Source organism: Erpetoichthys calabaricus, chromosome 2 (genome assembly GCF_900747795.2).
Source record: "Erpetoichthys calabaricus chromosome 2, fErpCal1.3, whole genome shotgun sequence".
NCBI lineage: Eukaryota > Metazoa > Chordata > Cladistia > Polypteriformes > Polypteridae > Erpetoichthys > Erpetoichthys calabaricus.
The window spans coordinates 210,128,961-210,142,708 of record NC_041395.2 but is presented as its reverse complement, the minus strand read 5'-3'; the positions used below and the strand labels follow the sequence as shown (position 1 = coordinate 210,142,708).

General features: G+C 35.1%; 1 protein-coding gene across 4 annotated transcripts in view; it reads left to right on the top strand.

Annotated features, from left to right (window-relative positions):
- Positions 1 to 13,748, top strand: part of LOC114645532 (aryl hydrocarbon receptor nuclear translocator-like) — a 160,274-nt gene that overhangs the window by 110,196 nt on the left and 36,330 nt on the right. For 3 of the 4 annotated variants that reach the window (XM_051923071.1, XM_051923069.1, XM_051923068.1), the window contains 3 exons: positions 1,126 to 1,277; positions 6,216 to 6,329; positions 12,379 to 12,472. In XM_051923071.1, the coding sequence (XP_051779031.1) occupies positions 1,126 to 1,277; positions 6,216 to 6,329; positions 12,379 to 12,472 (360 nt within the window). The remainder of the gene's footprint in view (positions 1 to 1,125; positions 1,278 to 6,215; positions 6,330 to 12,378; positions 12,473 to 13,748) is intronic. The other variant, XM_051923070.1, reaches the window with a different exon arrangement.

Below are 13,748 nucleotides of genomic sequence, written 5' to 3'. Positions count from 1 at the left end.
TGGCATCTGACTTGGAAACTTGAAAAGAAATACTGCACGTAATTTGGGGAGAGGCATTATTGACCTTCAATGTAAAAATTTTACCACCCTCATAGTTAAACCTTTGGCCGTGATAGTCTTTATTATAATGTGAAATGTCTAAGCTGAACACAAGCTCTATTTTGGCCACAAAAAACTTACCAGATGGCAAATGTGAGACAGCATTATTACCTGAATTATTTATGTAAAAGAGGAAGATATAAAGCAGGGATGTGCAAAGTCATTCCTGGAGGGCCGCAGTGGCTGCAGGCTTTTGTTCCAACCCAATTGCTTAATAAGAAGCACTAATTGCTCTAGAAACACTTCTGCTTCATTTTAGTTATCTCCCTCGTTAAGATTTTGAACCCTTATTGCTTATTTAACCCTTTGCAGTCGTATTTAATTTTCAACGTCACGCTACATTAGTCGTAATTAATTATTGAAAAAACGCCAATAATTACAGCAGTTATTTTTTTCAAGCACGTAGGAATAACACAGGCCACTTTTCTCGACCAGGCGACTGTGCAAATCGGTCAGAAACTTGCAGGGCCACCAGCGGTGGCCTGACGACCTATAGCGCACTTTTTACTAAGGCCAGTTTTCTGGCCTAACGACCGCAAAGGGTTAAGTCTTAAACAGCTGCATTCTTGGTTTTTAATTGCTCCTTATTAGCAATAAGATGCAAATGACAAAAGAAACCAGCAGTTATCCATTTTGCTTGTTACCCTTTACACCTGTGTGTATTTATCGTGCACTATTTGGTTTAATTAAATACTTGGAAGGAAAGAGAAGACAAAAAAGTCAAGGATTGAGAATTACCCATCCGTTTTACACTTCAAAATATTTGGATATCTTTAGAATGGAAAAAAAAAATCTAGGATTTGAGAATGACTTGACATAGCAGAGTTAAAGCACTAACAAGCCATGAAATGTAATTATTGGCAAGGATTGTTTTCTAATTAAACAACTGGGTTGGAATAAAAACCCGCGGCCACTGCGGCCCTCCAGGAATGACTTTGCACACCCCTGATATAAAGTATTCCAGTTTTATGTGTATTTGTTCCTTTCTTTATGACGCTGTTAACATGTTTCACTTCTTTATTGTAGGTGATGAAACTAAAAGGTCAAGTACTATCAGTGATGTTTCGGTTTCGGGCAAAGAACCAGGATTGGATTTGGATAAGGACTAGTTCTTTCACCTTTCAGAACCCCTTCTCTGAGGAGATTGAGTATATAATATGCACAAATTCCAATGTTAAGTGAGTACTATAGAATGTTTCTTCTTATCAATCCCCCTATTTCATTTTTACATAAACATAATGGTTTCTTTCTTGTTATGAAAGGAAGTATAAATGTTGTTTATTGTAAATATAGATGAACCAGTAAACTGTACAAACAAAATGCATACGTCTTTAAATGGTACGATTATATTTATGTTCTCTAGTGCTTCACACTCATTTCTACATTGAATTCTGCAAAGTTTTGTTAAATAAAAAAATCAACATCCTGAGGCTGGTTTATTTTTGGTTTTAAGGAATGAAAGCATGAAATATTTTTTTGATTAACACTATAATTACCGAAGCCTATGAAAAAACTTGTAAATGCAGCCCACCTTAAATCACTTTGCACCTTTCCTTCAACATCTTCTGTCTTGTAAATGTGTCGATAAGCACAAGCAGCCTGCTATACCATCCCCCACCACTGCCGCAGAAAGGGCAAGAAGTTCTCCCAGCTCAAACCTTGATTATCTTGGAGTGAAGTGCTGGAGTTTTAGAGGGGAAATAATAGATCGTTATTTGGAATACATAAATTTCATGTGTGTTCTGTGTCTACAACAATCTGTGTAAACACATTGTTAAAACAGAAACGAATTTCATGTTTTAGTAATAAATGACAAAATGTGGACATGAACTGTATAATGTATGAAGGCCAAATATCAAATAAACATTTTCACAAAAAGCGCAATTGCAATATGATGGCTTACGTGGTGCAGTGATAAGAACTGCTGACTTGTAATCAAAAGGCCGCGGGTTCTATCCTGGGTGCCTCGCAGATTACCGTTTTCAGTAGTGAGCTGCTCTTATTGTTAATATTATACAATAAAAACATACATTTGATTTGTGTCTGTAAAAGCCGGCGTAAATTTATAGTACTTGTAAAAGTTAGCTTTTTTTTTTCACTTTTATTCTATCTATCTATCTATTAATCACGATAAGGATCTGACGCTGTTCGTTTTTTTATTTTTAACTGGGAATAACTGTAGATGTGGGTGCTGTTTTGAGACAATGGAACTAAGAATTCTCTGATCTGCAGGGATAAAAGCTGACACACAAACACTGGTGAATCCACTTTCTTCGTATCACACCGTCACTTTAATTTTTTCAATTCAGTTTTGAGTGTTCTTGTTCATGATTAATTAGTATGCACTTTATGGTCCATGATGTCAAAGCTGCACTGACAATAAACAGAGACATATGTATATATGATATTTGAAATAATTCATTTTATGACCTGTATATTACATTGCGGAAAACATTGGGCACTAATGCAACATTATTCATATTCATTTGCATACCTTCTTGCGGTTGTAATCAGTGACCGTGTCTCAACCCCAAACATACCCCCCCCCCCATCCACCCCACAATCTTTCCCAATCTCCATTGCATTGTGGTGTTTCTTTTGTACTCCAGGACATGTAGAGGAAACAATAGTACAGAGAGATCAGTTCCTTGCTATATACAATCATCAAATTCAAATGTTCCCCCCACCCAAGGACCATCCTTCCTACATTTACGACATGTGCACCTGTTGCAATGTACACACTTCTCTCTATGCTGTGGTTCCTATTACATTGAAGGGGCACCTGACACTGACTTGAGTTTGCTTTCCTGGGAGGAGCGGCAGTCTTGGAAAAAGAAAAAGATGCAACATCGACAAGTTTCTGTTCCATCACCTTTTCTTGTAAGAAGCGATGACAAAGTTCCTCTGCAAGGTGAGCAAAGAACACACTTCTTTTTTCGATGGACCAGTACATACCTTGTATAGTACATGTGTACAGTGAAGAAATCATTGTATGACCTGAATAGTACCAATCAGAAAACATTGTCGCACTAATGCAATATTATTTGAAAACTAGTCATTTAGCCCGTTACAATAATGGGCGCTAGAACAGTAGTGCATAAACATTAGTAGGAACAGTCTATATTAAATGGCAAGGGACTTTGACCTCATTCTTTTTGTTGGTCGTATTTTTCTTTCTTTCAGCCTTTCTTTTGTTGATGTTTACTTGCTGAGCTGACCGTTCTTCATGGGCTGCCGCCATGTATTGTGTGTCTTTAATTTTCTGTGACAGTAATACTGTCTTGTATGGCTCTATTCAATAAGGGCGCGCACAAAAAGGCGAGCTTCAAAAGGGCGACCTCAATTGAGCGCGGCCTTATTGAAGGATACCGTCTTGTATGTCCACTGGCTTGTACGTCCGTAATATACCTTTAATTTTCTCTGGCGGTAATACAGGCATGCGCGTCGGTAATATGCCTTTAATCTCCTCTGACAGTAATACTGGCTTGTATGTGGCTGTAATATGCGTCACTGTATTGTGTAACTTTAATTTCCTCTCTCAGTAATACTGGTTTGTATTTCCGTAAAACGCCTCTAACTTTCTCTGGCAGTAATATCGCGCATCTCACTGTGCCCCGCACATGCACACTTCATCAGAAGACACCCACACACGGAAACCTGGACGCACATAGGGATTTTATATATATATATATATATATATATATATATATATATATATATATATATATATATAGATGAACAATGTCAGATTGGATGTAAATTTATGGTACTTAGAATAAAACTGAAAAAAAAACTAACTTTTACATGTCACATTTACGCTGTCCCTTCCCGATCTAACCCTAACTAACAGCGTCAGCATAAATTTACACCCAATCTGATCTGTTTTCAAATAATATTGTATTAGTGTGATGATGTTTTCTGATTGGTAGTATTCAGGTCATACAATGATTTCTTCAAAATGTCACATATATTTGTCTCTTTTTTCCCCCCCGGTGCTGCATTGACATCATGCACCAGAAGGCATGTGCTTATTCAGTGCGAGCAGGAACACGCAGGTGGCCGGTTAGTGTGTGCTACAACATGCTTGACCTGGCAGCGATGAACGCACATGTACTGTACAAGGCATGCACGGGTCCACCGAATAAAGAAGAGCATTCTTTGCTCACCTTGCAGAGGAACTTTGTTGTCGCTTTTTACAAGAAAAGATGATGCAACACAGATAAGCTTCTGTTCCAAGACCGCCGCTTCCCCCAGGAAAGCAAACTCCGTTTGTGTCAGCTGCCCCTTCAATGTTATAGGAACTCACAGCATAGAGAGAGGTGTGTACATTGCAACAGGTACACGTGTTGTAAATGTAGGAAGGACGTTTCCTTGGGTGTGTGGGAACTGTTAACATTTGAATTTGATTGTATATAGTGCGGAACTTGCCTCTCTGTACTATTCTTTCCTTTGTATGTCCTGGAGTACAAAAGAAACACCACCATGAATCAAAATGTGGAGACTGGGCAAGAACGGTAAAAAAAAAAAAAAAAAAACACGGTCACTGATTATAACCGCAAGAGTGTATGCAAATGAATATGAATAAAAAAATGAATTAATAAAATGAATTATTTCAAATATCATATATACCTATGTCTCTGTTTTTGTCAGTGCGGCTTTGACATCATGGACCATAACGTGCATACTAATTCAGTGTGAGCAGGAACACTCAATAAAACTGAATTGAAAAAAATTAAAGTGACGGTGTGATACGAAGAAAGTGGATTCACCAGTGTTTGTGTGTCAGCTTTTATCCCTGCAGATCAGAGAATTCCCAGTTCCATTGTCTCAAAACACCACTCACATCTACAGTTATTCCCAGTTTCAAATTAATACTAACAGCTTCAGATCTGGGGTGGAGTGGGGGGGGGGGGGCTGGGGGATTGGGGGGGGGGGTGTTATATTGTGATCGTGACTGAGAGAATAAAAGTGAAAAAAAAAAACCTAACTTTTACAAGCATTAAAAATTTACACCGGCTATTACAGACACAAATCAAATGTATGTTTGTATTGTATAATAACAGTAAGAGCTGCTCACTACTGAAAACAGTAAATTTGCAGGGGAGCTGGTATTGAACTCGTGAACTATTGATTACAAGTCAGCAGTTCTTACTGCTGCACCACAGAAGCTGTCGAATTACCTTTGTACCTTTTGTGAAAGTGTTTATTTGATATTTAGACTTCAGCCTTCACACATTATATAGTTCATGTCAACATTTTGTCATTTTATTACTAAAACATGAAAAATGTTGCTGTTTTAACGATGTGTTTACATAGAACACACATGAAATTATTTACCTTATACAATTCTAAGTAGCTCACTCCCAGATAATCAATGCTTGAACTTGGAGAACTTGCCCTTTCTGCGGCGTCATGAGGGATGGTATAGCAGGCTGCTTGTGCTTATCGACACATTTACAAGACAAAAGACGCTGACAGAGAGGTGCGAATAGATTTAAGGTGGGCCAGAATTACGAGTTTTTTCGTAGACATTGATAATTCTAGTGTTAAGTATTTGAGTGAAAGGGTTATCATGGTAATGTACTTTTGCCAATTAAATTTTCCATCTTTTCTAATCGCATTAAACATATATATTGTATAACCATAACTACTGTTAAGAACCTTTTTAAACTAAGTAGTAATATAAATTAGACGCCATCAAGAATACATCAGTATAACTGACTGATAGAAAAGTTTATTTTGCTGTTATATATAAAAGGAGGCTAAGAATATATATGAAGTTGGAAAATTATGTACGGAAAGTGTCTTCATAGACTTAATGTCAAATAGTGGGGATGTCTTTAGTTATATGTAATGTGTTGTGCCATCAATGCCCTGTCATTTGAAATATTAGTAAGCTAAGTTTGCTGAAAAACAATAGCAATATTCAAGAATGTGTATTTTTCTTAGCAGAAGAATAAGTGATCATTTGTTAAAAGTGGTGGGGGGGACGGGACTTTTTTCAGCATTATTGAGTTTGATATTGTATCTGTAATTTTTGCAGTGGGGTTGGGGGTTAACTTTTTTTTTTGATACTAGTTTTGCAATTTTCCTCACCCCAAACATTGTGGTAGCAGGGCCCCAAATCAGGATTCCCACCCCGCCTTGTCTTCTACCAGCATGCAGAAACCCCAGCTGAACCAGATTGCCAACCTTCCTCTGGAAATGAGTCCAGGGCAGAAGGTTTCGAGGTGAGAGACTATCCAAACTCCCGTAGTTAACATTAAAATATCTATTGTCTACCTGTTTTAATTTTTTAATTATTCATGGTGTTGAGTCTATTAGTTCTTACTTCATCTTGAGGAGGTCCTATTATTTTCATGAACAAATGAGTACTTACTGGTGTAGATACTATAACTAGGTTTAAAACATTTTATTTGGTGGCTTAAAACTTGTGTGTCTGTATAATATATATAGCATTTTTTCTGCAACACATTTCTTTTTGATTTCCTTTTATTTAGGTGTCACTTGACACTAGACTACATAATGAGGTTATTATCTAGGGCTTGGATAGCATTCACATTTTGGTTTTGGTCACAAAATGTTGACTCAGTAGAACAATTAAATGGTGAAATAAATTTGGTTTGATCCAAGACATTTATAAATACATTAATGAAAAAATTAATTTGATGAATTTTCACGCTTACAGAAATGTGGCAGTAGGGATAGACTAAAGTAGACGTGTAAATGGGATTCAAAATCTGGGCAAAACAGGTGCACTTGTTATATTACTCTTTATTATTGTAAAGTCTTTGTATGCCATAGTTTTTCATTACTAACATAGTACTGAATATTCATTTTAGAATCTGAAGAGAATTATAATACCTCACACATTATAAAACAGATAAGAGTGAGAACAAGGTCATTTGTTTAACTAAAAGCCCATGTATTAAATGACAAGAAAGTAAAATAATAGAATAATGGTTGAATACATTCTATTACATAATAATAATAATAATAATGAACATTGAAAAACATAATTCACTAGTATATATTTTCGTTGTATCTTCCATTGTGTTCTATATGATAGGAACCCAACAGCCATAAGATTATGCAGGTCCAAACTGTAGACTTGTATAATAACTCATCAGTAGGTTAAAAATTTTTAGTCAGTTTATCCGAAATGTTATGGAGATGTGGTATAGTAATGACTAACTGGAAGGAGAACCTGTGCATGAAGAGTTACATGATAATAAATACGTGAGGGGACACCAAAAAAAACATGACTGAAGAAAGAAAGAGAGAGAGAGAGAGAACCTACTGTATTACAGTTCAGGAAGCATAAAATCCTATTGACTTTTCAAGGGAAAAAAACCTTTCATTATTAACATTTTTATCTGGTTATATAATTGATTCATAAATAAAAATACCCAAATCGTGCTTGCATTGGGAGCGCAGTGATGGGATAAATCATCTGTCAGTTAAAGTTGTTATAATTTGTAGTGTCACACATTTGAATGAGAGAGTTGAAATGATGACTTAATTAATCGTCTTTTTATACAGCACCATACATAGCCCTGATAAATTTAATTGAGGCTTCACATTCATTCTCTGATTGTAATCATCATGCCTACAGTTGTGCGTCTAGCCACCCATACATTTTATGACCAGCGTATCCAGTATAGATGACATGTAATGTTTTAAGAGAAGCACATGATCTTGGAGGTGTGCGGTTTGAGGGACTACTAGAACAGAATACCTCTGTAATTGCTGAAATCAAATTAGCATACATTACATATGTGCTGTTTGTTATCTTATGTAAATCTCACAAACTTGGTGAATGCATAAACGACACATTTGGATGATATGGGAGCATTTGAGATGCAGGTTGAAGTCATGAGTAATTGTCTAATTCAGTGGAAAATTCTGGATAAGTACACAGGTATAAGTAATAGTAAATTCTCATTGGTTATATGAGGAAGCTTGCAAACAGCAGGACAAAGACTTTTACAGAAATTCTGAAATAATAATCTTAAATTGACTAGTTTGATTTCAGAATAATACATTTTATTCACAAAGGTAGCCATAATGTTTCAGCATATCTAAAACAACAGGGAAAGATTTTGAAAATTAAAATATCAGGAATTTGTGATATTTTAAATTTGAATTACCATAATTTGACATGTCCATTATATATTACTCTTCCTTAATTGTCTTAACCAGCTAATGCCTCCTTCATATCCTAATGCAAACGCACAGCAACAAATGTTATAAACCTGACAAAGTGATTGCTTGGCAAACCCAATTTGAAAGTTGTACTGTTATAAAAAGCAGTTTTTGAGAGTTTGTGTGATTGAAAATATCCTGAATTATATTGGTACATGTTGAGTTTCCCTTATTGAAATGCCTGTGACTGGAATTTTTTGGATTTTAGAATATTTGCATATACTTTATTAAATATTCTGGGGGACACTCTTGATCAAGTATGGAAATGCAGTTAAACCAGCTAAGTGATGACTCGCACATATAATAGTTCATATCACCAAGTTGTTGTTATTGTAGTGACTTCTTCACTGCCAAAGGAAAATACGTGAGCCAGAGAATGCAGTTACAAAGAGAACAGTTTATTAGAGTGGGAGGCTCAAAACGAGGGAGACAAGGATGGTGAGGAACAGAACTTGTTATAAAGAAAGTCCACTTTACTGTTCTAGCTGAGTGGTATCACCTTCACCGAGTTGTGTTAGTCTCTGTTACTCAATTGTTGTAACAGCTGTTGTCCACGATGAACCAAAACCATCACTTTCTCCGTCTGCAACTTTTTAAAAATCAGATTTTTTTGACATACATATTTTCAAGTTTGAATCCAAACAAAGTTTTATAAAAGAAGTCTTAGTGTAGAATAATGAGCTCAAAAAGTGTTGGATTTTAGAATTTTGGATTAGGGATACTCAACTTGTACTTTCTAAATAACATGGCAATGACATAATTATTTTTAATCTTTTAGCATTGGTTTACGCAGTTTATATTTTTCAGTTAATAGTAAAAAAACAGTAAGTGAATAAATGTAGTATTTGCACATGGTAAGATAAATCGAGTAGTCCATGATAATCGTATCATTTATAAACCCTGTGCCAAAATCTTCCCCCTTGGCTGAGACACACATGAAATTAAAGTTCTGAACTGTATATTATTTTTAAGTGGAAAATTAGGGAAATTTTAGGTTTTGTGATTTTTATTTCATATCAAACCACAGTATTTGTTCAAACATTAATTAAATCATTAAAATGATGACATACACCCTCAAGTAAGACCTCATGTAAATGAGCATGGGAGGCATATTTCAGTTTAAATTGCGTGAGTGTATTTTTTGACATTTGATATTCATAGGAAGGTAAAGCCCATTAATACGGGAATGGTATCATCATACATTCATGGGTGTATTCTACTTATGATGTGCATCAAGGTAAAGAGAAAACAAACACAAGAAATTACTCTTATTGGTAGCACAAGCTAGCTGGCCCTAAAAAAAGGAGCTAAACAATATCCATAAATAGAGATCACAAAGCTTGCTTAATTGCCTAGCTTTCTCCAGCCAACATGGGTACCTGCTTATTTTAAATTTACTCCAAAAAATGTAAATTTGCCCTAAAGACTTCTGTGCTGAAAACCGGGAAAACAGAAAAATAAATTAAGAATGGCTTTAAGTACAACATTAAACACAGGAACACTAAATAAAAAGTTCTTACAACACAAAGACATTAACATGCAGAAGTGCAGGCAAAATAAGCAAACCTACCAACAACAACAACACAAAAATGATCAGAATGTTTAACCTTCTTTCTGTTTTGTAGGTGTGCCTTTTTATAATGTGAGAAATTAACACTTGGACCATGACCATGTGATACTGCACACTGACCAAGTAGCCACACCACTTGCATCACCTGATTTCCCATTGTGATTTTATGTAGCAACCATCTTATCTTTTGGAGAGTCATAAGTTTTCTACCTAAGCAGTGCAAAATGGAGAATAAAGAGAATAGCCAAAAAAACAAAACATCTGTGCCAAATGAGCTCCGCTGCCTGTGAAACCTGACAGCATGCTTAGCTTTAGTGTTGGTTCAGCTCTAAGATATTTCTTAGTTTTAATATTTTATGATTGTTTTCCTTTAATAAAGAAATTGGTTTTTAATTACAAAATGCTTATTTTGAAGTTATAGTCATGCATTTTTAAATTGTAAGGTAGATGCTTTGTAGCTCTAATTAGATGTCCCTGAGTAATGTTCTAGAACCATTCCCCACTTGTAGTTTGGAACTATGATGATTTCCAGACAAAAAATAGCTAATGAGAAAAATAGTTAAAAAAAAATAATAATCAGTCCCCTGTTCAAACCGGCTAGCAAAGTATATTAATCAGAATCAGGGTCACTTTATTGCTAGCATGTGAAACATACCAGAATTGACTTTGATTAGATGCAAAAAAAATGGAATATAAGACATTACCAGTTCAAGACAACACAATTTAACCTACCATTAATCTGACATTGTGTGAACAACTTTACAAAAACAACAGTTTCTTGAAGAAAACATTTACAGAATTCAATAATAGCCTCAAGTAGAAAAACTGTACAAAATAATATAGATATCAAATAGTACAAGTTGAGCAAGTATGAAGTATTTACAAATAGACAAACAACACAGTTACCAGTTAAATGTTGTAAAAACAGTTAGGAGTAGCTCTATGTAAGTTTATTTAGGATTTGAATATTTTGAGGAAAGAAGCTGCGGAGCTGGTGTATAGTTCAGGTTGCAGTAGACCTGCACCTCTTCTGTGATGGCAGTTTAATGAACAGATAGCTACTGGAGTTGGTGGAATCCGCTGCAATTTTTCCTGCTCAATTTTTTGCTCTGCTCATAATCCACTGGTAGACATAATAGGGTATACCTAACTGGATTGTTTCACTCTGCAGCAACTCTGGAACAATGGTATTGAAGGCTGAGCAGAAATCCACAAACACCACCCTCACATAGGTGTTAGGCAAGTCCAGGTGCTAAAGAATGTAGTGGAGGCATAAATTAACTGCATCCTCCACTGATAGATTTGCCCTATATACGAACTGAAGTGGATCAAGGAAATACACTTCAGACTTAGTAAAGCTTAATATCACTAGCTAGCTGCCTTCTGGTTAACTTTCTTTGTATATAAATGGGAAATTCCCAAATATTTGGTACAAGTTTGACATGTAATGTTGCTTTAAATGTTTTAATATTAAGCCTGCAGTTTGTCCTTTAGGCATTTAAATTGTCATAAATTTTCCTTTTGTTCAGGTTATTGATATCAGACCTAATTTATTAAAGTCACCTTATGACTCAAATTAGCTAGGTTTGCAATGGCAATTTTTGCGCCATGCATATTAATATTTTGTACAGTTGTCTTTTTTTTTTTTTTTTTTTTTTTATTTTGAGTTTAAGGTAATGTATCTGGTCATAAACACATTTTTTGTTAAAGGTCATTATCTTCACTGAGTAAGTTTGCAAAAAAATATAAATTTGAATACTATGCTTAATTATCATTTAACACAAAAATATTTAAAAACTTTTAAAGGGCCTTATGCTAATCAAAAGTATAGTAAAAATAAATAAATACAAATTGTCCAGGCTGCTTTTGTAACCTTAAATGATTTTTTAATGAGTACATATACTGTAAACTGGTGCTGTTTTATATCCGCTATCTGCCCCCTTTTTCTTTATGGGCTGGACCAAGGTAGTTTTTTCTTTTTATAGTACTAGAAATGTGCTTCATTGTCAGGAAGATACAACTGCAAACAGTTTTGTACATGTGCATATTAGAAGATCTAAGACATCTATAATTTGTATAGTATATTTTCAAATGAGAAGTTTTCCTCAAACCATTAGGCAAATGTACTGAAAAACATACTGAAAAATATTATGAAAAATGGAATGTTATTTTAGGCTTCAGTAAAAGACATCTTTTACTGTTGTTACAAAGGTATATTTAGTAAATTAGCTCAACTAAGTATAAGTACTTTATTATTTTGTTAGAGGAAAGTTATATTTTCATGTCTCTTTTTTAGTTAATTCTAATCTTTTCCCATTTACAATTCAGTTTTTTGTCCTTCTTAGTAAAATCTCCATATTCCAATGACTGACTGGATGAATGAGATCTTAAAATGAGTGGATGGAGTATTTAAACTTTTAACAGGAGTAAGAAAAAGTACTAAAATCTATATGGTTTAATCTTAATATGTGTGCTTGGTACTTACTTGCATTTTTTATTTTTAGACAAATTCAGCAACAGCAGGTTGATTCAGGAAGTGGTCGAGAGGCACTTTATGATTCTCAAATGATTGGGAGTATGCAAATGAACCTTGGGCAGGTAAGTTTTAAATTTATAATGGTGTCGTCAAACAAAAAAAAGTTTAGATATCTTTATACATAAAACAACAAAATGTCCAGCGTCTGTGCCCTGTCTTAAAGTCACCTGGCACCTATAAGAGGGCTAGAATGTCCAATAATAATAATTGATTACATTTATATAGCGCATTTCTTGCTATTCTCTGTGTGTGTGTGTGTGTGTGTGTGTGTGTGTGTGTGTGTGTGTGTATATATATATATATATATATATATATATATATATATATATATATATGTGTATGTATATATATATATGTGTATGTATATATATATATATATATATATATATATATATATATGTATATATATATATATATATATATATATATATATATATATATATATATATATATATATATATATGTGTGTATATATGTACAGTAATCCCTCCTCGATCGCGGGGGTTGCGTTCCAGAACCCCCCGCGAAAGGTGAAAATCCGCGATGTAGAAACCATATGTTTATATGGTCGTTTTTATATTGTCATGCTTGGGTCACAGATTTGCACAGAAACACAGGAGGTTATAGAGAGACAGGAACTTTATTCAAACACAGCAAACAAACATTTGTCTCTTTTTCAAAAGTTTAAACTGTGCTCCATGACAAGACAGAGATGACAGTTCCTTCTCACAATTAAAAGAATGCAAATATATCTTCCTCTTCAAAGGAATTCGCATCAGGAGCAGAGAATGTCAGAGAGAGAGAGAGAAAAAAGCAAACAAAAATCAATAGGGCTGTTTGGCTTTTAAGTATGCGAAGCACCGCCGGTACAATGTAAAGGTAGTCTTTTAGCATTTTTAGACGAGCATCCGTATCGTCTAGGGGTGCAAACAGCCCCCCTGCTCACACCCCCTCCGTCAGGAGCAGAAAATGTCAGAGCGAGAAAGCAAACAATCAAAAATCAATACGTGCTGTTTGATCTTTTAAGTATGCGAAGCACCGTGCTGGAAGCATATCGCTTGACAAATCAGCCATATGTAAGCCCAACAAGAAAGAGAGGAATGTGAAGGTAATCTTTCAGCGTATATTGAGGAGCAGCCGTATCCTCTAGGGATGCGAACAGCCCCCGTGCTCACAATATATTTGAGGCGTTTTATTTAATACGTAATACGCGCTCTGGTTGGGTAGCTTCTCAGCCATCTGCCAATAGCGTCCCTTGTATGAAATCAACTGGGCAAACCAACTGAGGAAGCATGTACCAGAAATCCGCGAACCAGCAAAAAATCCGCGCTATATATT